The 24715-nt window shown below is 47.2% G+C and overlaps 4 protein-coding genes across 4 annotated transcripts; 1 reads left to right on the top strand and 3 right to left on the bottom strand.

The window, feature by feature from the left end:
* Positions 1-317: 317 nt before the first annotated feature.
* FOXG_21410 (uncharacterized protein) lies at positions 318-1251 on the bottom strand (the record flags this gene model as incomplete). Its single annotated transcript, XM_018401745.1, has 2 exons — positions 318-1187; positions 1249-1251. The coding sequence occupies 2 exons, from the start codon at positions 1249-1251 to the stop codon at positions 318-320; spliced, it is 873 nt and encodes a 290-aa protein (XP_018253673.1).
* A 6265-nt stretch (positions 1252-7516) lies between these two features.
* On the top strand, positions 7517-7891 carry FOXG_21409 (poly [ADP-ribose] polymerase; the record flags this gene model as incomplete). The annotated part of the gene is made up of 1 exon (XM_018401744.1): positions 7517-7891. The coding sequence occupies one exon, from the start codon at positions 7517-7519 to the stop codon at positions 7889-7891; it is 375 nt and encodes a 124-aa protein (XP_018253672.1).
* A 14210-nt stretch (positions 7892-22101) lies between these two features.
* On the bottom strand, positions 22102-22527 carry FOXG_14098 (uncharacterized protein; the record flags this gene model as incomplete). The annotated part of the gene is made up of 1 exon (XM_018394161.1): positions 22102-22527. The coding sequence occupies one exon, from the start codon at positions 22525-22527 to the stop codon at positions 22102-22104; it is 426 nt and encodes a 141-aa protein (XP_018253671.1).
* A 903-nt stretch (positions 22528-23430) lies between these two features.
* FOXG_14097 (uncharacterized protein) lies at positions 23431-24690 on the bottom strand (the record flags this gene model as incomplete). Its single annotated transcript, XM_018394160.1, has 1 exon — positions 23431-24690. One exon carries the CDS (start codon positions 24688-24690, stop codon positions 23431-23433), a length of 1260 nt encoding a protein of 419 aa, XP_018253670.1.
* Between the last annotated feature and the right edge of the window lie 25 nt (positions 24691-24715).

Raw genomic sequence — 24715 nt, 5'->3', positions numbered from 1 at the left:
TGAACCCTGAGCTAGCGTCCGAGGAAATCGTGATAAATTCTCGGTGGACCTGGTGGTCGGCTGGCCTTCCAGAGGTTCGAGGCATTGTAGAAGAAGCATGAAGGGTCTGAAGGTAGTGGGAAGTCAGATTGGGAAGTTTCAGGGGATACAGCGATAGGCTGTTGAAGGCTGTGGAGAAAAGGAGGTCGGAACAGGGATTAAGGTTACATTGATCCTATACACTAAGCCAGTTCTGGAAGGAGCTATAAAACGCGCCTGTTTTAAATATTTAATACAAAAAGCGCATTTTATTTAATGATACGGTATTAAATCCATCCCTAGACAGTTTGTAGTATCCTCTCCTCCCATTTTCCTAATAGCTGGTCTTTGCTAGAAGCCTCTGGGCATGGTTCTACTAGCCATTCCAATCCCTTCTCCTCATGGTATGATTTATCCGCGTATTCCAGCTCGGCTCCTTTCAACAATTTCTCCAAGGACTTCCGTTCTTTTTCCGTTGTTGCACCAATGCTCCACCTGATAGTTTCTATACTGTCAGACGTCCATACCTTTTGGAGTAGATATCGGAGCCCCTCTTTTAGCTCCGGGGGAGCCAGATTCTCAAAGACTAGATAACACAATTGTACTTCTCTGAGGTTTTTCCTCGGCCCGACCATGGATTGATCGTCTCTGAGGCTTTCGCTCAGTCCGACCCTAGATAGATCGACTTCGTCATAGAGGTGCGGGTTACTGTATTGGATACCTGGAGGCACAAAGAGTGGGTGTTGAAGATATATCTTCCACCCGTCAAGAACCCTCTCACAGCGTGCTTTAGACTCCGGGTCCGGTGAAGAATATATGTTGATCGCTATTGGACACCGGGTGAATTGTAAACATTCCACTGGCAAAAACGAGTCGACAGTCACGCCAAGGCGGCATATGTTTTCGCCCAATGACAACAGATCGTGAAGAATCGACGATAGTCCATCGTCCAATGTAGCGAATTCACCAATACGTAGACGAGACTTGTTCGGAATTGCGAAGAGAGCAAAGTGCCAGGGCTCACGTTGATGATCTCCAGCCCTGAGTTTTGTTGAATCCTTGGTGAGAAGATTGCTGATGTCGACAGGAGCGTTGATACCAAGAGCTTCGATAAACTTATGTCGGGACGTAACGTCCAAATGACAAAGCTTAGTATTGACCCGACTAATCTAGTAAAAATTAGCAAGATTAAATTAGGCAGGTCGATAAACTGACACTCCCCATACAGACCATGGGCGGCTGCGGTAAAGAAAATATGTTGGTGGTCATGGTTGCTTCGAAATGAACGGCGGGAAGTAAGGACTCAGCCATAACTAAGGATACAGAATGGGACGACCCCTATGTATGTATTTATGCCGCTCTGACTGGCCAGGCAGCCACCCTGGGGTCGCGAATGTAAAAGTACAAGGCACCACCAAGATCAAAGTGGCCACGTCGCCAACCATCAAATCTCGCGGGGTCGAAAATCAGCCCCGCAACGCACACTCCTTTGCTTGTAAGAATTTCCGGACTACCACCAATCATACGGTTTGAGACCCCTGCAAGTGCTCCCATTAAAAACGTCAGTGCCGAAGCCGTTAGGCAGACTAGGCAGATACTGTAAGTCGCGTCGACAGCTACAGCCTAGTGAGTGTTCAGGCAGAAGTATACAGCTTTTATAAGCAGGCTAATGACACTGTGTGGAGACCCAAGCAGAATCTGATAGTGTTACAAAAGAGGAAGCTACAACTGTTCATCACTGTACTCATAAAAGGAGAACGGAGAGCACTTTTCTAAAAAAAAACGTTTCGGAAAACGATCTTCTTTTTAAAAATAACTTTTATTTATCCTATTTATCACTTTCAAAAATCCTGAGGACTGCCTGGCGAAGATTCAGGCCCTTGGTGGATGTCTGGTGTTGCGAACCCCGCATCAGACGTCATCATCGTCATGGGAGACGACCCCGATGGTTCGGGCAGGGGATATCATCGCCCTCAGCGGAAGAGGGTCAGGACGACGAAGGTATTGGAGATGGAGCAGCAAAATGGCGATATGGAATGGCAGGAGGAAGGTGAGACCAGTGAGGGAGCTCTGGGACAGAACCGAGCTCGGAAGCAGGTTGCCCCCAAGTCAGCTGGTGGTATGGTCGAGGCAGTCCATAGCTTGAAGCAACTACTGGAGCAGGACTTGAACAAGAAAATCGAAGCGATGAAGACCGAATTTCAGCTCGAGTTCACCAAGCTCAGTGATCGCATGGCCGAGGAAGTCGCCAGGGCCACGGCCCAGATGGCACAAGAATTATCGCAAGTTCGAGACCAGCTCACCCAGGTTTGCGGCGAGCTGGAGCAGACTCGACTACAGCTAGACATGCTGAACAAGACTGAAACACCACGGTCATCGATTCAATCATATGCAGACGCAGCCAGGATGACATCCACCAGCATGTCCAGTCAATCTTCGTCTGTAGCCCGATCGGCCACTCCAGAACCGGTGTTCTGCACAGTCGACACATCCAGAGTTCCTGAAGACCATCTTAGAGGCGTTACACCAACAATGATTCGTAAAACCGTGGAGCAGGAGATGCGACAGTCGAGTGACCAACCTCACTGGCGATGTGTCGCAGTGACCAGAGATGGACGGAATGCCAACCGCCTCAGGATTATAGGTAGGAACGAAGAAGAAATACAAAAGATCAAGACCATCCTCGAAACCAGGAAAGCTCCAGGTGCAAGAGTCCTTCGGGACCAACTATATCCTATCAAAGTTGATAGCATGAATCGTATGGCTGTCTTTGACCAGGAGTTTAACATCCTCCCCGGAGCAATAGAAGCCTTAAACCAGGAGAATGAAGTCCAAATTGCCAAGGTAGCCTGGCTGAGCCGGAAGGTCAACCCCAAGTCATATGGATCTATGGTAGTCTACTTAACTAAGAGCAGCGATGCCAAGAGGCTACTGCAGGAACACTACTTTCTCATCGCAGGTGAATCGGCATATACGAGTGTATTTGAGCAGACTACTGGACCGGAACAATGCTATAACTGCCAAGAGCTCGGTCACAAGGCTTTCTCGTGCAGCAAGACTCGAGTATGTGCAAGGTGCGCTACCATAGGCCACCATCACAGTGAGTGCCAGGCACAGATACCCAAGTGCGCTCTCTGTAGCGGTCCGCATGAGTCATTCAGCAGAAATTGCTTAAAACTTCACCCTAGGCGGCATGAGTAAGGTGTTCCAAGTAATGCAACTAAATGTGAGAAAGCAGGATACAGTGCACGAGAGCCTCATGAACGATGATCAACTCCAAGACTACTCAGTGATAGCGATCCAAGAGCCCCAGGCACACCAAAAGGACGGCAAGCTACTAACAGTTCCTATGGGTCACCCCAGATGGGTTAAGATGGTCCCTACAGTTTGGGAGAAGGGCAGATGGCCGATCCGAAGCATGTTATGGGTGAACAAGGATATAGAGGCGGAGCAGATACCAATAAAGACAGCGGACATGACGGCAGCTATACTACGACTCCCTGAGCGACTGGTCCTGGTTGTGTCCGTCTATGTACCAGGACGAGACGATCAAGCGTTGCAAGACACCTGTAACCTTCTGCGTCAGGTCATCTCAGGCACAAGAAGACAGGCCGATAGACTGGTGGATGTGGTGGTTGTCGGTGACTTCAATCGGCACGACCAATTGTGGGGAGGAGACGATGTTTCCCTTACTAGGCAAGGCGAAGCTGATCAGATCATCCATCTTATGAGTGAGCTTGATCTCACGAGCCTGCTTCCCAGAGGAACGAAGACGTGGAATGGCGGAGACTTTGAGACAACAGTCGACCTGGTCCTCGCTTCCGCAGATATAGCGTCTTCAACGGTCAAGTGTATGGTACACGGCACAGAGCACGGATCTGACCATCGCGCTATCGAGACGGAGTTTGATATCTCTGTCCCAGTACCACAAGTTCGAGAACGGCTTTTACTCAAGAATGCACCATGGAAAGAAATCAACATTCGGATCGCCACGGCACTGAAGTCTAGTCCAGAGGAATGTACCGTACAGCAGAAGACCGACAGGCTTATGACCGTGGTGTTAGAGGCGATCCGCGCGCTGACACCCAGAGCTAAGCCGTCGCCCTATGCAAAACGATGGTGGACTTCAGACCTCACGCAGCTCCGCCAGATACATACGCATTGGAGGAATCGCGCTAGAGCATCGAGACGAGCGGGGCGAATATGCGAAGAGCTGGAAGAGACAGCTCGAGGAGCAGCAAAGCAGTATCACGATGCGATCAGACAGCAGAAAAAGACACACTGGAACGAATTCCTAGCTGACAACGATAACATCTGGAAGGCAGCAAAGTACCTCAAGTCTGGAGAAGATACAGCATTTGGCAAGGTACCCCAGCTCACAAGGGCTGATGGCACCCGCACGACCAACAACAGGGAACAAGCCGAGGAGATGTTGACCACCTTCTTCCCCCCGTTACCAGAGCAAATCGAAGAGGAAGGCGAACGACCTCAGCGTGGAGCTGCCATTAGCATGCCAGATATCACTATGGAGGAGGTAGAGAGACAGCTCTCCATGGCCAAGTCTTGGAAAGCACCTGGTGAGGACGGATTGCCCACCGTAGTCTGGAAGCAGATCTGGCCGTCTGTTAAGGACCGAGTCCTCTCACTGTTTCGTGCATCGTTGAGAGAAGGAGTGCTGCCGAGCCAATGGAGACATGCCAAGATCATTCCACTCAAGAAATCAAACAAAGAAAATTATTCGATTGCGAAGGCATGGAGACCCATATCACTCTTATCCACGCTAGGCAAGATACTAGAGTCGGTCGTCGCGGAACGGATCTCACATGCCGTTGAGACATACGGATTGCTGCCAACAAATCACTTTGGAGCTCGCAAACAGCGTTCTGCTGAGCAGGCCTTGATGTTACTACAAGAGCAGATCTACGCCGCCTGGCGGGGTCGATGGATCCTTAGCCTAGTGAGTTTCGATGTCAAGGGAGCCTACAACGGAGTGTGCAAAGAAAGACTCATCCAAAGGTTGAGAGCTAGAGGCATACCAGAGGATCTGCTTCGCTGGATTGAAGCATTTTGCTCGCATCGTACGGCAACTATTCAGGTCAATGGACAAATATCGGAGACACGAAGCTTACCACAAGCTGGGCTGCCACAAGGCTCACCTCTGTCTCCAATTCTGTTTCTGTTTTTCAATGCAGACCTCGTACAGCAGCCCATAGATTGCTACGGGGGAGCGATAGCGTTTGTGGATGACTTTACGGCCTGGGTAACAGGTCCAACAGCAGAGGGCAATCGTGATGGGATCAAGAAGATCATTAAGAAGGCACTAGACTGGGAAAAGAGAAGTGGCGCAACTTTCGAGACGGACAAGACGGCAATTATACACTTTACTCGGAAAGCGTATAAGCTCAACTCGGAGCCTTTCGAGATCAGAGGACAGCTTGTCCCACCGAAAACCCAGGTCAAGGTCCTCGGAATGATCATGGATTCGGGCCTCAAATACAAAGAGCACATTGCACGAGCAGCGGCCAAAGGCTTGAATGCTGCGATGGAGCTACAGAGGCTCAGGGGCCTTACACCACGAACAGCACGACAGTTGTTTACAGCCACAGTGGCTCCAGTAGTGGATTACGCATCGAATGTATGGATGCACGCCTGCAGATATAGGAGGGCGAGTCCTATCAACAGGGTTCAGAGGATTGGAGCGAACACCATCGTAGGAACGTTCCTCACGGTGGCAACAAGCGTAGCGGAAGCAGAGGCGCACATCGCTAGTGCACATGAGCGGTTCTGGAGACGGGCCATCAAGATGTGGACTGATCTACATACCCTTCCGACAACCAACCCTCTCCGAAGCTCTACATCTCGCATTCGAAAGTTCAGAAGATACAATCGCTCGCCATTCTACGAGGTAGCAGTGGCACTCAATGAGATCCCGATGGAAGAACTAGAAACGATCAACCCTTTCACGTTGGCACCCTGGGTAGAACGGGTGCAGGCTATAGTGGATGATGGGGATAGTGTTGAGACGACACAAGCAGATCTAGGATGGGCGGTACGCGCCGCAGTGAGTAGTTCAGCACGGAATGGGGTAGTCGGAGTCGGCGGGGCCATCGAGATCCCTGCCTCGGTGCGAGGAGGACCGAAGCTTGAGCGCTTTTCCTTCACGCTCGGCATGAGGACGGAGCAGAACCCATTTTCTGGACAACTAGCAGCGATGGCTTACGCGTTGAGACACTTACCCGACCTTGAGTATCGAAGCGTGGCACTGTTGGCGAGCAACAAAGCCGCCGCGCTCACGGTCCGAAACCCTCGCCAGCAGTCCGGTCAAGAGTATGTTGGATGCATATATGATTCCATCGATGTATTGAGGGTCAAAGGAAACGTGGTGGCTGTCGTATGGATGCCCATCAGTGCTGAACACAGGCTCCTGAAAATGGCTAAGAAGGAGGCGCGAAGTGCGAGCCAAGACGGTGCCGACCCGGCTCGGAAGTTTCCCCGAATGCGATCAACGACCCTGAACATAGTTCAATCAGGTAAGCATACTAGGAAACAGCTACCAGATAACGTCGGGAGGTTTTCAAAGAAGGTCGATGCCGCACTCCCAGGCAAGCACACCCGACTGCTCTATGATGGCTTGTCACGGAGAGAAGCCAGCGTGCTAGCACAACTTAGGACAGGCATGGCCAGATTAAATGGATACCTCTTCCGGATCAGCGTAGCAGCGTCACAGCAATGCGCATGCGGACAAGCGATAGAGACAGTAGAACACTTTCTCTTTCGATGCACGAAATGGACAGCGCATAGGACTGAAATGCTGCAATGCACGGAGACATTGAGAGGAAATCTCTCGTTCTACCTAGGAGGAAAATCACCATCGGATGACGCAAAGTGGACGCCAAACATGCAGGCAGTCCATGCAACTATACGATTTGCAATGGCCACAGGCCGACTCGACACACAATACTGAAACCAGATTGCAAGAATCTCACCTACTTTTACTAACCTACTTACACTAAACACCAAACACCAAACACCCCGTCTCATACAAGCGGACGTCGCTTCAGCCGCCGTAGATAGGACGTTGAACACTTGAAGAAAAGCCTTCAAGCTAGTTCGCTGGCTATGCTAGTAAATCACGGGAAAACGCAGGGAGCAATAGGGTAGAAGGAAAAGCACAATCGAGGAACAGGCGCATTATGGGCTCGAGGAGACCTATTTCAATTCATATGGTGAAAAGCAAGGTACAGTCTGGGCTCTAGGAAACGCGGACACAGATTGAGAAACGTGTAGCACAGCATGGGTTCGGGGAGAAGAGGACGAAAATCAGGCAATGTACGTAAGCATTAGTGATTAGTGCCCTATCGGCCAAAATAAGCCGCCGGGCGTAATAAATTGTATTGTATTGTATTGTACTCATAAAACTGTTTTCGTAGTCGGAAATACCATCCGCATCAGGCGACAAGAGGATTTCAAGCGATTTAACGATTCGGTTTTCCATAAGATGGAGTCGGATCGTTGTCTTCTCTGGCAGGGTTTGAGAGTTACAAACTATGCTGGTATCCTTAGCCATGGTCTCCTAATTGCTCCCTGTGAATCTCCCATGTCAGGGTATATGCTTGGCAAGGGCATTTATGTTGCTGAGATGTCTTCTAAGTCAGCCAGCTCCTGCCATCACACAAAGCCTGGCGGCGAGGGCTCGCTCCTTCTTTGTGAAGCTGAGCTTGGAACTCCCAGGCAAATACTCACTGTGGCTAACCACAAAGCTGGCGGTGGCGCCAAGGAACAAGGCATGCACAGTACCAGGGGTCTAGGTCGCCTGGTTCCCAGCGAATGGGTCGATGCTGGTATTGTTCACAAGGATCTCAAAGGGTATTAAGATGGTAAGGTTTGGCCTTTTATTTCTCATTTATGCATCATTCCTATGTGCGTGCTAGCATTCATACAGCCCGACCACAGAGTCAACCATTTTAAGACCAACGTCCGGGGTACAACTCTGAAATATAATGAGTACACTTGCTACGATATTTCCCAGGTCAGGTTATGTTACCTACTTCAGGTAAATGTTCAAGCGCAACAGAGTGGTAGTGTCCGAAGGACTCATGATCATATTGGATACTATGGGAGGAGTCTCGCAATAGTTCTACCTAACCAATATATTCTAGGCAGCCAACATCTAAGCTAAATATTAAGCAAACCCTACGCTTTCCTTTGACTTTATTGTAGTAGTTCTTCCCATTATTATATTATCATCGCTATTTGTAAGGTTTCTTCCCCACACCTCCACCATTTTGCGATTCCCCACACGACACGACATATGGCGCTTCCTTGAAGGCCCAAGGATGGCCGATTCGAACGTGAGCCGCCATCTTGTACGAAATCGTGGTGGATTTTCTAGGATTTTTGCCGTTGACCTGGAATCCATGATGGAGGGAACGGAGCCTTTTATCCCTATCGGAATGTATTTAGAGTTCTATTGCTTGCGAGTGACTTTATTAAAAGATACGCTTGAAAGATCATCTTGGGCAACTATGCGGGTGGTTGGCAGGCTGCCTGAAGTGTCTTTTGTGACGGGTTATTGCCATTTATAGTTGAACCTGCCCAGAGCAGAAGCTTATAGCGCGCCTTACCTGCTATTCCTCCCTTTAGCCTGGCTGCTACATGTAGCCATTACCATCATTACACAAGTATACTCTATCTCTATATCATTGCGAGATGCTTACTGCCTGGAACGGACCTTTCTTGTCATCCTCCAAAATTAGCATTTTTTCATCACCCCCATGGCGCACTTCCTTTGCTACGCGCAGGCGATCTCGACGTTGTTGAACAGCCCAAGGCACTCGCTGAGAAGCTTAAAGCTGAGGAGCTTAAAGCTCGTTTGACTGCACTCTTTCCAGAGGATCACTCTCAGTCTTTTCGCCAGATACTTGTCACCTCGAAGCCTGTATTCGTCAGTCGTGAACCAAAGAACTCGAAATTCGGCTGCCATGTGCCTAATGTACCGATGCAAGATCTATTAGCCATATGTCAAGCCGTAAATGAGTGGGAGGCAAACTCGATTTTCTACTCCTCAAATCACTTCAACGCTGTTGGCTCCTATATTACATGGAAAACTTCAGACCTGAAAGCCTTTTTAGACTTGCTCTCTCCCTGCTATTCAAGTCTGTTGTCCTCGATATCTATCAGCTCCCCTATACTTCAGTCGAAGCAAGGGCAAAGTCAAGAGCCAAAATTTTCGCTGGTTGGGTTGCAATGTCTGAAGCTTCTTCGAACATCTTGCACCAACCTTAAGACACTGGAGCTCGTCGTGCATCCTGACAATTCGCTCGATGTGGCTGGAAACGCTCCCATTGATCTCAGACTCAAGGATTTGTTATCAAGGATTAACGAGGAGCTGAGGCGTATCTACTTATTGTTGGAAGTACCAAGGTTTCCCCTCACATCATGATCAAAGTTAATAATACATAGAAGGTTCGAGAACTCAAGGATAACTCAAGTATAAAAGACCTTGATGATTCTTGAATAGAAGAACAATAATGAACAACTGAATTCTTACACACAAGTGCACCCGGCATGACTGCGCATCATAACAACAGGTTATGAGCCCGGAGTGCAAGTATTGAACTTCTCTTCTGAATCAGAAAACCAAACTTTAAGGTTTACCCTAAGCCCTATTTGGCAAACTATGTCTCCACAACGTACCCCGCGTTTCACCATGCAGACTCGCAACACCATTCGAGTCCCCTCATCACGCAGATCCGCTCAGTCACGAACTGGCAGCCCAGACCATCAAACAAATCAACTTTCGAATGATGACAGCACACCGACGGTTTTCGAGAAGAATACGCTCTTTCTCCCGAAAGAGCTTAAGCTCATAGGGCCTTCTAATTGGGAGCAGTTCTCACCAGCCCAGAAGGCTATCTTGAGGATCAATGGTCTCGAGGATGCTGTCTTTGGCGACTATCCTTCTGAAGATCAGATGACGACTGACCAGAAGATCAAGGTGGCAAAAGCGGCCATCTCTATAAGGGGTAACTGCACTGGGGAGGCTCTCAGCCAACTCATCGGAATGGAAGACCCAAAGGAAATGTTCAATCTTCTTCAAGGATACTGCGTCGGCTCTGGTCCAGTTCTACTACAGACAACCCTGTACCAGTTCATCCGCATCAAGACGAGCTCCTACGAAACTATACCCCAGTTCAATGTCGAGTTTGAACGTCTTGTTAAGCTACTTCTTGACCAGAAGGAGCCGATCTCAGACACACTCAAAAAGGTGGTTTACCTAGCCGCGTGTGAGAGCGAGTATCCAGAATGGACAGCCAGACAGAGGGCTCTACTACGATCCGAGCATCCGCCCACACTTCGATCGATGCAACAAGATCTCGTTGACGAGAACAGATCTTCGGATGAAGAAGATGATATCGCATCGGCATATTGGTCTCATGGAAAGAAAGCCAACAAAAAGAATGACCTAGGTGCGAGGAAAAGTCGGACACAGAATCATCGGAGAAACAAGCCACAGAAGGCATTCCGCAACGAGAATAGTCACCGGATCAACAAAAGCAGAGATCATGTCTGCTCCAACTGCAAAAAGAAGGGTCATCATGAAACTGACTGTTGGTTCACCCACAAGGACAAACGGCCTGATTGGGCTGTCAAGCTAGCCAAAGAACTAGCTGAGCATGATCGACAAAATGAAGACACCAAAAGCCTCCACATCAGAGAGTCAAATCGCAGAACGGTAGAAAGGTCATTCCTGATCCTTGAGGACGAAATCTCCAACGCACCAGTCCAAGTCGTAGAGAAGTGCAGGATATCTGCCAGCTACGAAAGCAAGCCAGAGAGGTGGTTATTCGATACTGGATCGTCTGTCCATATCTGCAATGACAGACACCTCTTCAGCAGCCTACAACCTGCAACGCGAACAGTACTCATAACCGGAGGAGGAAGAGTCTACCCCTCGGGCAGAGGAACAGTCAAGATGACGTTTTTCAACAAAAGACAAGAAGAAGTCATCATCAACCTCAAAGATGCTCTTTATATCCCTGAATTTCCGGTCAACATTATGTCCGGACTCAAGCTTTATACAAGCGGTGGTTGGGTTGATGGAAATGATCTCTATGATTCTACTGGAGATCTCTTTGGCCAGCTCTTTATCGGAAACGACGGCCTTTACGTCAATACGGAAAAAGATTTCCATCACCTAGAATACAAAAACCACCTAGTCTCATCAGCTATCTCATATCACGCCATCTCGAAAGGCGATTGCCTTGACATTGGTCTTTGGCACAGAAGACTTGGCCACATCAATCCACATCAAGTGTCTGAAACCGCCAAAATGACTAAAGGAATGTTCTGCAAGAAGCGACACAATCACAAATCCTTCGACTATTGCCTGGCCTGCGACGTATCTAAGGCTTTACGATGGTCACCACGAAATAAACGAAGACGGGCCACCAGAGCCGGATTCATCCACGTCGATACCTTCAAGGTCAACCCTCCAGGTATCAACGGCCAGCGGTGGGGGATCATTGCTACAGACGACAGACACAGGATGAGGTGGTCTTATACCTTTACAAGAAAAAGCATGGCCTCAGAATTCCTCAGCAAGCTTATCTCAGCACTTTGGACCCAGTACAAAGTCCGAGTTCATACGATCCAAATGGACGGTGGTTCTGAGCTCTACGGAGCATCTATCAAAGGCCTTGAAAGAACACATGGTGTCAGGATCATCCGGACACCGCCATATACTCCCGAATTCAATGGAGTTGCTGAGCGGTCCAACCGTGTCATATTTGACAAAGTCAGAACAACCATCGAGTCGGAACAGATTCCATCAGAGCTCTGGCCATTCGTCTTACAAGACATGGTGCGCAAAACAAACTGCACTACTACTAGAGCCGTGGATGGCCTTACTCCGCTCGAGAGCTTCCTGAATGAGGTATCACCTGGTCAAGATAATAAACCAGACCTCTCGGGAGAGCGAATCTGTGGCTCACAAGTCACGATACACATACCGCAAGAACGAAGATTGAGATCACACAAGTTTGGTCCAAGAGGAGAAACTGGAATCTATATAAACATGGAAGGTTCTCAGATCTACACCTGCTGGGTGCCCTCTCGCAGAAAGGGACATCAGATCGTCCGCTCTGCAAATGTAACATTCTACGAAAAGGTCGGAGAGAAAGATCTCCAGACCGGAACTGAGCATGATGTTGAGCCGACAATCCGCACGAACGGAGCTCCCATTTCATGTCGACCACAGTCTGCTTTGGAGCGAACTGAGACTCCAATGTCAAACAAGTCTGAAGTGCATTATCTTCAGCACACCGAGGTGCATTATCCTCCGTGTGAGCAGACGACAACATCAGAGACATCAGTTCAGCTGCCCGATCCCCGGAAAGAGGAGATCACTGAGCCCAAAACGATGACCGAAGCGCTTCAAGGTCCGTATCGGGAGCACTGGCTCAGAGCAATACACAATGAGCTGCGCAGCATCCTCACGAAAGGAATCTGGCGCATTCTGGACAGAAACCAAGCTCACCACAAGCCGCTGACGGTCAAGTGGGTATTCAAGGTCAAGAAGGACGAGGAAGGCGGCCTGGACAGATTCAAGGCGCGTCTAGTGGTCAGAGGCTTCGAACAGCAGCCTGGGTTTGACTATGATCAGACCTTTGCCTCTGTCGCTAAAGTGGCGACGTGGCGGATCCTCCTCACCGTGGCAGCCTGCCTCGACTGGGAGATTGAGCAGATGGACGTTTCCACGGCATTCCTGGAAGGGGATCTAGATGAAGATGTCTTTATTGAAATGCCGGAAGGACTCGTCGAGTACTTTGAACAACACCCGGAGTACCGCCCCTCAGACTTCTCATCAGAGAAGATCTGCAAATTGCTTAAATCTTTGTACGGGCTTAAACAAGCTCCGCGACAATGGCAAATGAAACTGAAGAAGACCTTAGAATCCCTTGGCTTCAGACAGATAATGTCTGACACGGCTGTATACAAGAATCCCGCAACGGGAGTGATTATCATAACATATGTGGATGACCTTCTTATCATGGGCAGCGATAAGCAAGTAATCCAAGGGTACAAAGCCCGCCTGGGAGAGATCTTCACAATGACTGATCTCGGACCCGCCAAACACTTCCTCGGCGTAAGAATAACCCGCGACAGGAACGCAAGGCTAATATATCTTTCCCAGGATGCATATTTCACTAGAATACTGAAGAGATTCGGCTTAGAAAACTGCCGACCAGTCAAGACCCCCATGGAGCGAAATTCGCTCTCGACACTGCGACCAAGAGACGACGGCGACTCGGCTTCTCCAGAAGAGCGAGAAGACTATAGCTCGAAAACCGGCTCACTCATGTACGGAATGACCCAGACAAGGCCTGACTTAGCATTTCTGCTCTCGATACTCTCAAGATACATGTCGAATCCATCGCCAGCGCATTCACAATTGATCAAAAGAGGCTACCGCTATCTACAACAGACGAAGCACCACGGCCTAGTGCTTGGGGGCGTTAGGAAAGATCCCAAAGACGCTTGGAGCGTCACGGCCTGGGCCGACTCTGATTGGAAAGGCGACAGTTTCACAGGAAGATCGACGTTTGGATGGCTCGTTCAGCTTGAAGAATCTACGGTCTCATGGAGAGCGAAACGACATGAAACAGTAGCACTCTCAACCACCGAGGCCGAGTATACTGCTCTATCACAATGCGCCAGAGAATTAGCATGGATTCGGAATCTGTTCTCAGAACTACAACTATCACTAGACATTCCGATCCTTTTGAATGGCGATAATCAGGGTTCTCTGAAACTCTGCAGAAATCCCGAGCTACATCAACGAACAAAGCATATCCCTTTAGTCGAACACCACATACGAGAGGAAATTGAAGCTGGCAACATCGATGTACAATATGTCAGATCTCATGAGCAAATAGCAGATGGTCTTACGAAGCCATTGCCTGCTGCGAGTCATGATACATTCCTGGAAGCGCTACGAGTTAGCCAAAGCCCTACTGAAGAAGGTGGACGTCTCCTATGGAACACTCAAGAGCCCACGGCGGCTGACCCATGATGTTGAGGCGAATAGGGGCGTGTTGGAAGTACCAAGGTTTCCCCTCACATCATGATCAAAGTTAATAATACATAGAAGGTTCGAGAACTCAAGGATAACTCAAGTATAAAAGACCTTGATGATTCTTGAATAGAAGAACAATAATGAACAACTGAATTCTTACACACAAGTGCACCCGGCATGACTGCGCATCATAACAACACTTATTGGAAAAGGTCATCATACGATGTTTTGGCAACTTGGACCCCGAGGTGGAGAAGATGATGAAAGACTTTGACTCGGAAGTTGACACAAACCAAAGGAAATCTTACTAGTTAGGATGGCTTGTGCGCCTGATGCCCTGGTACATCCCGCTACATTGGCTGGATGCAGTTGTGACACATAAATAATTCTTAACAATTCAAGTTCTTGGTCCCTTTGGCCCCAGAGCTATGCAATGTCTTGCGAAAAGTCTGAAAATCTGCTTCTAGGTTGGAAATAGCTACAATTAAACAGGATATATATGCAAGTAATGAATGGTGACTTTCCCGACCTATAGCCCTACTAACAGGTATATTTCTGCTGGATTAGTGATAGCGCCTCGATAAAAGTAACATGTGTTTTGTGGGCCCCCGGATATATCAATACAGGCTGCCGTGGAAAAAACCCAAAATGACAGAACAGAGACAGAAGAAGGAGGACCTCTGGGAACTCGATTGTTCCTGAAGTGTGAAAACTAACCCCATTTCAATTGGACATCAGCCCTACTCGCGTATCCACCACCTTCCACCAGGTCGTAGAGATGACTTGGCTCAAGTTATCCATTAAGACTGAGATTAAAAGAAATTCGGCTGTGCTAGGTCTTTGAATTAGAAAGAAAAAGGGATAAGCTTAATAGGGTCATGACTTATATTTACTTGATAGGTGCAGTATGTATATAAAGATGGCTTCCCTGGCCATTTCAAATGAATGATGAATTCCAAGTTCGACCATCGATACCTACCTGCTTTCCAGCCTAAGAGATAGCGTAAGAACTTTCCGCAGTCTACCCTACGTCCCGTGACTTTACTAGTAGCCAACTATCTCAGTATTCTTCCTGGTACTCATGTCAAGCAGAATTTGGACTATCTCCTTTCGATCATTCCTTACCGCTTCCTGTAAGGCCGTTGTGAGGTATTCGCTGTAAGCATTAACAGCACTGTTATCGAGAAAGGTTGACAATCGTGGTATATCTATCTACCGAAGATCGACAAGTCCTTCGACCAACATGTGTCAAAATATTCATTCGTATTTTGTGCCACGGGTAGGACGCTCCATTTTGTTATAGCGTATCCAATGTAAATAGAGTATACCTAATGCTTCTACCATCGGTATTGTATAAGGAGGAGTCGACAATAGGGCAGGTTCAATAATTAGCACGAAAACGATGAAATTTACCCGCCAGGATTAAGTGAGTCAACTTTGGAAATTCAAATGTCTAGTGCGAGTGCGAGACATTCCATGCCTTAACAAGCTCCGGCCAGTCAGCGGGAAAAGCAAGGAAAGCAAAGGATGAATGATGACGGTATTAAAAACTATACGATACGAATCAAACCTGGTTAATTTGGGTTGCACGTAATGGTCGTACAAGTTCAGTATGATTGTGCTTGTCCTGCAGCATACTTCCACGCATTCAGGCCGAAACTGGCCATTCACTATCTTGTCTGCACCCTCAGCGGCATGCATAATAAAGGAAAAAGGGTAATGCAGTATATATCCTTCAGGTGACATTGATCTCAAGGGGAGGAAGGAATATGTTGGAAAAATCGACGATTCATACTGCGCTACTTGATTCACCTGGAAATGCTGCGTGTTATATAGAAACTACAGGAGCTCTGCGCCTGAACCAAGACGGGCTAATTTAGGCCATCTGAAATGAGTCAACGTTGCTAGTTAAGAGTGATAACTAAAAATAGTAAACTCTTCTGGAATAATCAAGCGATTCAATAACATGGTTTTACTGCTATAGGTTGCTGGTCTCGGTGCCGCAACGTCGGGCATTGGATAATTAATTACCCCACAAAGTCATGCCGGTGGGATAATGCATGTGACCAAGCTCGAGGGTCATTGTAAATCAACTCTGAATAGGACATTGAAAAACACTGGTGAGTCCTTCTTTCCATGACGTACTTCCAGCGCCATTAATAGATTTGTCTGATGACCTTGTTCATTTTCCAACGAAATCTCTTTTGGTGATGAGTCAGGGGGCACCGTAGATGTTGAAAAATAGAACCTTCTATTGAGCACCTCTCCGACCAGTTTCGAAAGTCATTAAGGACAGAAATAGAATTATCATTGTCTAACAGCCCTTAATTGTCGTTTCTTTAAGAGCTTGCATTTGGCAGATATGAAGGTTCAGAAATAGTAAACCTCTCACTTTCATGTTGAATGCTGAATTAATCTTCGTTCATGTTCAGCGGTCTATACGGTTCCTCCTGTTTTTCTGCCCGTAAAAAAAACCCAACCGCATTGTCTCCTTTCGCCACGGTGAGACAGTTATAGCTAATACAATACATACCAGAGTTACCGATATGGTTTTCACTTCTTTCAAACTTTTGCCGTATGAGATACGAGCACAGATATGGAGAACAAGTTGTCAAAACGCCCGCATGGCCGTCGTGTCTCTCGAGCCCGATTCTCTCTACCCTACTAGCGATAAGTCACCTCCTGTATGTCGAGTGATTCAACAAACAGGGTGCTCATCTGTTGCTATGGTGTGTAAGGAGGCGTTCTCTGAATGGGAAAAAACTACGATCCTATCTTCAGGGTCCACGTGTGTCCGCCTCTGCGTCTTCAGAACTATTTTCCTGTTGCCCAACCTAGCAGAATTGAGGCCTATGTCAGTAAGAAGACAGATTATTCGCCATGGTATAGCATCTGGAATTCAGCATATTGCCTTCTTTGTCACAGCAGAGTTTAAACTGATGGACACATTGTCCGCCCTGTCAAGCATACCCTCTCTCAAGACTATCTCCATGCTACTTCCGGAATGCAGCGCTGAGGACCTTGAGATCGGGAGCCCACTGGGGGTGGCTAAAATCGCTCGATATTTGGATGTGCTTACACAAGGTCCGCCTACCGAGTCAGTTCATGCCAGTTCGAATCCCATCGGGCTCTCTCTCGAAAATGATAACCTAAGTCCCAAGGTACAGGCATTTTACACTGGGGCCAACGCTCCTCAATTAAATGTAGTTATTCCACCGTGTGATCGACATTGCCGGAACGAAAGCGCATGTGTCGTACCGTCTATGGGGTTTTCGCTATTCGAGTACGTATAGATGGGTAGCATCAGGTATCCATGTCCAGTGCACTATCACCTATCTCGTACACATCATCATTGAGCAGGTTAAAGCGTAGGGAGGAGGAATATTGGGCAAGGTAACGTTGGGAGGAGCCATGTGCTACTTGTTGACGCACAATTCAATGATGGGATCTCATTGCCGAGTACTAAGGAAGAGAAGGAATGTCGTATAAGTTGATAGGCTTAGACAAGATAAACTGTGGGCGTCATTGACAGTTGCATCTGCGACAGTAGATAGAGAAGACCATCGCTTTGCAGTTTGTAAACTGTAAGAACTGGCACTGTGTTTGCTTGGTGTTTGGCAGAATACAATAAATGCAAGGACGATGGATCGAGTAGAGTATTGGTTCCATCTCTATTGCTCACTGCGTACGAGCACTACTGTTTGCCTCCAGGGGCAAGCAGTATCAAAGAACCCAACAAGGCATTGGCTTTTCGAGTACAGAAATGATCCGGTTCAAGGGAGCAAGAAAGATACAGCATGAGACATCAAGCGATATTGACAAGGTGACTGTATAGTAGAATTGTGGGAGGCCTAGGCTGTACATCTTGTAGGTCGAGGGGGGAGCGAGGGCTGCAGAAAATGCACGAGATAAAAGTAGCAGGCAAGTTGAGGGACTATTTGACGGAGTGACAAGGTGTTGCAGCGCGGCATGGAACATTTTCTATTTGTCAGATGAGGATGTCTAGTCTACAAACTACCAAATCTACCTTGCCCTCTCATTTCGACCCTCGTGCCTCTTAAGTCCTGTCTGAACCCCATGATATATCCATACAGTCGATGATCTCCTTTAAAAGCTCCCTGTGGGATTTTTTAACGACCTGGTTTGTCCTAAAGACGGCATTAATGACACTGCCTTGCATTACTTCCTTGTTGTTCGTTTTGACGGGTCAAGAGGCCCCGACAACTTGGACTACTTGGCGGCAAGCCGAGGGAAGCAAGGTTCATCAAGTATATGGACTGCTGAATACATCTCAACGGTAAAGTCTTTGCCTTTAAGCAGGCCTCACGAGGCATTGGCCAAGAACTACTTTATTTACAATAGAACAGCCACTCTTCGCATTTATTGTGTGCTCTCTCAAAACATCAGATCGAAGTCCATCATGACTCCTGTCACAGACCTATTATAAGCTAATCTAGGGCATCCATAACTGAAAGCAGCCAGCTCTCTGGCCACCAGGCTTTCAGGGTCATTCAGTGAGGCAGATCTTAGGATCTAAGTTGGAATTTTCATCAGCTAGCCCCATTGTCCCAAGCGGACTGAATTCTCCTCCGCAACTCGAAGGCTGTGTTGCTTTGGACCTAGACACAAGGTAGTAAAAGCTCCAGCGGTATATATATTACTTGCTTGCTAAGAATACTAAAAAAAAAAGAAATAAATCAGAGAAAACAGGACACAACAAGTAAAGAAAAGTCAGAGTCTAGTTAGTGTCTTATATTACGCTATAGCTATAATTAAAAGTAGCTTTCATATACTATCTTTACAAGGTTTGATTTACTACTTAAAGCTCGAGCATATAAGCATATTGCAAGCCTCGAGTTTCACAGTGGCGCAGATATGAATTTGTTTATCTGGATCTCGATCCACTCCCTGGCGAGCATTGCTTGTGATATAAACTACTCATACGCTGAATGGACGCCACGTGAAAACGATACATTGATTGTAGATGTTATCCCGTTCGTTCCAGATGTGACCGTAGAGGGCTTTAAGAACATGAACCCGGGAGTAAACCCAGATATGCTGTATTATCATATTACGTCGCCGTACAGACTTCCATACCGCCCGAACATGACAGTTCTTCCGCCGGCTGTGTTATCTGGGGATTGCCCCAAGACTCTGCTATTAGACAGCGTAGAGATCTCACGACAGGCACTGTCGTCCACACCAACTGGAAGTGGCGCTCAAGTACCTGAAATAACATCTATGGCAACAGCCGATGGAGAAACAATGGGCACTAAATCAACAAGCATAAGCATAGAACCGAGTTCCGGCAAACATTTGTCCACGTCCGAATCCCTGACAGGCGTTCTTTCCACAGAAGTATATTCAGTCATCGAGTCAACTGAAAGTAATCCAACCAGTGATAACACGTACACGATAGTTAGCCCAAGGACTGGATCGACTAGAAATACTGAAGCGACTGCCAGCCCAACCACCACATCAACCACAAAGAAATCGACTGCAACGACACTTCATATGACTACTGGTTCAGCTCATAAAGAAATGGCTAGTCAGACGGCACGGCCCAAAAGTAGCCAAGAGGAAGAAACGCCCTTATGTTATGGGAATAGTGGTTCTGCTTCATCTGAGGTACCCTGGATGGCATATAGACAGTCATTTTGTGATGAATTGAAGAAAGTTCCGCTTACTCGGGCAGGTTTGACTAGACAGTCAAAAACAAAAGACATAACGTTTGGTGTGAGTTTCAGTAGATCTGGCCAGGGCTGTGATGAGTATAAAGTGAATGACAGGACGTGTCAAGCATATCTTCAGAAGATTGAAGACCAGTGTCCTAAGTACGGAGGTTATATCTGGAGCGATTGCTTTCTTATTTGGGCTTACGTACATGTTGCAGACTGATGTACGGTTGAGATTTGTTTCTTTATCTTCTCCCTCTCTTTGAAGTGAGGCCTCTAAGGTGTGGCAGCTTATTAATTGGCCGGCAATTGGCTAGAAATAGATATGTAGACCACTTATTGGAAAATCACCAACCAGTAGGGCCCTGCATCAAGTGAAGCTTGCCAAATTCTCTCCAGAGCACCAAATGTGAGGTTTTACGAGTCCTCTGCTCGCGGAAACTCCCCGAGGCCAGTCATGAAACTCCAGCGTTATTCATAATATCAAAATCCTCACCTCGTAAGTTGCTTAGCATTCATGAGGACAGGTGTAGGGTGGCCACAAATGAGAATTTGACGCTTCTTGCCATAAGACCAGTAACAGTAACGTCTTATTGATAACTGAGGGTAAACCGTCAATTTGCTATAGGAAACGTTAATTCTACACTTATGTAATTCTTTATGGTAAGAAGTTGAGCGCTATTCCTTTGGGTGGTCATATCAGCTCACGTACACTACCGTACTTTTAGACTTTTTACAAAGCTCGTTTATTTTTAAGAGCGAAGAGAAATCACGGAAGATCCAAAACCAGATCAAACCTGAAGGTAGTGAGTGTACTGAATATCGTATTCTGCGGCTCTAGTCTCAAATATAGCATCTTCGCCTTGATACATGTCCCATTTTTAGGGTTTGAAACCTTGACCGGAATGACTAGCCTGCGGTTCTATCAACGCTAGCTCTATCTATAGGTCCTTATCCCTAAATTTACCTGGTTATGCGCAACTCAGAAAGCAGTGTACGAGCATATGACCCTTTCCACAGCCGGGACACTGCTGAAACCCTGGAAATCTCAACTGTCTTTTTCTTCGGCTGGTCCAAGAAGAATCTGTATAGTTAGCCTGCAATATCTGCTTGGGCCCAGTCAAAGCTTGCATTTACTTTGAGACTACCTCACTACCTCACTACTTCTCTACTATTTTGACTTTCCACGCGAATGGTCTCTAACGAAACTGATTTCGCGATTACGAAGGAGCAGCTCGACTTCTCGAACAGTTTTGGTCGTCTCTTTACCCCTATGAACTATCTGTCTTTCCCAAATATGTCAACTGCATACAAATCATCACTATATGAGCAATCAACAAAAGAGGAGAGTCGGGTGAGCATTTGCCGCGACAATAGACAGAAAAGTCGTCTGATGGCAAGCCCTGAGGGTCAGCCGGCATCCAGGGTTCAATATTCTCTCCAAGAACCTCGTCGTCAATCTCTGTTTACGATACCTGAACACGATGCCTTAGAGCACTATAACTACGAATCTACGGCACAACACAGCAAGAGTAGTGCATCCTTGTTCTATGCAGGGAAGAAGCGCTTCCTTTCAGATAGTAGTGGGACTGTCACGAAGCGACAAAAGGTCGGGGATAGCGTAGATAATTTGAACGATAAGCATCGGTGTAACAGTGATGTTTAGAGCAGCGAGCGGATCAGCTAGTTATTGATTGAAATATTCTGTAACAATATGGATAGTTCTCAAATAAAGGACAAAGGGAAGAAATAGAAGCTCATGATTCGCTCTTCAGCATATTGTTTCGTATGACAAGTCAAAAGCAATGTTTTGGTAATGGTACATATAGGGCTGGACTTCGAGTCCATAGTTAATTGCGTCATAGTGCTTCCTCTAGCAGCTTACAGACTATATATGGGACCAAAGACGGTTGCAGGCTGAAGATTCACAATGCACGAAAATACTCTAGCATACATCAATACGAAACTACAAGGCTCCAAGATTGTCCCCCAGGATAGGCATCGTAAGCCCGATTGCTGTTGCATAGGACAGGCTCCAAATGATGATGTATTTATCCCTAGCACAGATGATAAATATCTCTCACCGAAAAGGCAACATGAGAGATTCCGTTACTTCGAAGAGGGCCCTAGATGGACCAAACACGGCTCAGTCAAACTGTCTTGCCAACTTTGGCCCTATAGAGCAGGCATCCCTGCGGCGGGAACGAAAAAGGTATCAAAAGTCCAGCCGAAGGCCTTTCACTCTATATGAGATGATTCGGCTTGGGACTGGTTCTTCTTGGGTTGTGAGCCTTTTGCTAAGTCTGAATGAGTCTAGTAATATCTTTCACTTTATTGAGAGTTTGCGTGCCTGTGCCATCGGCGGTGGGGCTTGTAGTTAGTACCGTGAGCGTTACGCTTCTGCGGTCCTGCAAACTCAGGCTGGTGAGGTATGAGTTTATGCTTCTTGTGATGAGACTTTGGCTCAGGCTTAGGCTTAGGCCTAGACTGAGGATTTGTGTGGTGTGGTTTGGGTTGCTTGAGCTTGTAACGGCGAGTCTTAGGCCTCTGAGGTTGGGCGAACACAGGCTGATAAAGCTTGGGTTTGAGCTTCGTGTAATAGGGCCTGAAATGAGTTTCGGGTTTTGGTCTATCGTATGATTTTACCTCTTCAGGTGAATTATAGCTCGCAGGCGTAGCATCACCTCCAGCCATAGCAATAGGGGCTGCGAGGATCCCCGTAGCAAAAATTATAAGTACAGCAGCAGAGAGCTTCATGTTTATAGATATCGCAAGATAGAGAGCAGATTTCCTTTTGCTAAACAGTAAGTCTAAGGGATTGGTAGGAATGCTAGACTTTTACATGCTCAAGGTCACGGTATCTTAGAATGGCCCTGGTAATATAGCACATTAGGTAGCTCTAAGCCTGATTACTTAGGCTAGGCAGCCCTATCAGATCGGATCGCTATTTCCGAACGATATTTGGTAAGAAATTGGCGTGGTCAGGTGTCTGTTAAGCTTTCTATTTTAAGCTGTGCAACTCCTTTCTAGGAGAAGTACGTCTAGCAGATGCAATTACCCCACGACAAGGACCAGCGGTCCACATCTTTAGTACCCGTCAATTACTGTCTTGCCAGTGCCATTGTAACAGATGCGTTATACACACAACGAAACGAATGACTATACCCAGATCAAAAGGTCAAGACGGCACTTATGATAGTAGACAAAATAGTTGCGTTGTATTGTGAATGAGTTTGCGTCGTGAGCCTCAAAAAAGATCGCTTTGGAGGTGTGTCTAATCGACCTCCATCGCTTGTCTACATGCGCGACCTTGTGATAGTGCCACTCAGATCCGGAAGAGGTATCCGTCCAGCCTGGCCATGCCTGTCCCGAGCTGCGCCAACACGCTGGCACCCCCCGGAGACAAACCGTCGTCGAGGAGTCCAGTATGTTTACTTGAGATTGCAGCGCCGGGCCTACGCAATCTGCCAGCATAGACCTAGTACGGACTGGTTTATATCTTGAGAACTGAAAGCATCACAGTTGGATTGAAAGGGTATAGTTCTATTAGTGGATAATTATATCTAGAAATTGGTGTTTTGCGTAGCGATTGGCAGTCGTAAGTATATATCCTCAACTTATAGTTGCTTGTTTGTTGCTGCATACTACGTATTCATCAATTTACACTTGCTTTAGTGGGGCAAACCTTTGATGTGGAAGGGCTACGTCTAAAACCTTTTTCATAGATTCCTCTTCGCCGCCGGACCGTGGCCGTAAACCAAGCTCATTTTTTATTAGAACATCGACAGTTGCCTGGAAGAAACCCTTCGCAATCCGAGAACCAATCCCTTCAGCTGCTAGTCCTGGGCCTGAGTTAACCTCCATCAGCCAAACATGCTCGTCTTGATCAATCAGAAAGTCCAGAGCGAAGATCTCGAAACAGTCGGGATGGAGAACAATGTTAGTGTTCATAGATGCTGCTGCTAAAAAGCATTCCCCCGTAATTTGCTGGACACGTAAGTAAGCTCTATCTTTCCATGACCCGTCCTGTCCGAAGAGATCGTCAGGTACTGTCCAGAAATCTCGCCTCGCCGATTCTGAACAAACAGTGCCCTGTAAATGAGTATTGGTGAGTGCTGATCCTCTGCTCATAGACTCCCAGGGAGGGCAATAGGGTTCTGATGCTGAAATGACTAGCAGCCCTTGGTAAAGATAGACTTGCAAGCGACCAACAGCAAGAACATAAGCTCGTATATGAAACTTTCTGTTATCTAAGCAGGGAACATTACTTATATACCGTTGAGCGATGAATTGGCGTAGGCAAGATGAAGGCACTGCCCCGCTTGCCAGAGCATCGTTGGAAAACACGACCTTTACGTTTTCTGAGACTTCATCTTCATCGTCTTCGACAGATTCGAAGATTTCCCTCAGTTGACCTTCGTCGCTGAAGAGTCTGATGCCATCGCCACGTGCGGTCATCGCGGGTTTCAAGATCCACCACTGTCGATCTTTCAGCACAAGTCCAGTGTTGTAGGATAATGACCTGCAAAGCTCATAAGAGTCCGACTCTGCAAGAGCTTCCTCTAAGTATTCCGCATAATCGATCTCAAAGGAAACTGTCGTGGGCATGCAACTTGACAGTACGTTCCCTGGTCTCTTAGCAGACCAGTACTCGACTACCGTTGCCAAACAGTCTTTACGGGTTAGAGCATCTGTCAATGGATACATGCTAAATAAAGCTCTTGAATGAGTCGGTATGACTAGAGGTTTTTCCGGTTGCATGTGGCAAAGGATGAGAAGTAAATGATTTTCGGTGGGTAGTTCGTCTGTATGCTTGATGATAGTACATTCATATGCAGAGGCGATGTAACCTTGAAGAGCATCGTTCAGCCAGGGGTATCCAAGTTCAATCAGCACAAACAATTCCATCCTGTGCACCATCTTGTTACGTTTTGTAGCGAGTATT

This window comes from Fusarium oxysporum, chromosome 6 (genome assembly GCF_000149955.1).
Source record: "Fusarium oxysporum f. sp. lycopersici 4287 chromosome 6, whole genome shotgun sequence".
In the NCBI taxonomy this organism is placed as follows: domain Eukaryota; kingdom Fungi; phylum Ascomycota; class Sordariomycetes; order Hypocreales; family Nectriaceae; genus Fusarium; species Fusarium oxysporum.
Note: the sequence above shows the minus strand (reverse complement) of the source record. Positions and strands in the feature narration are given on the sequence as shown.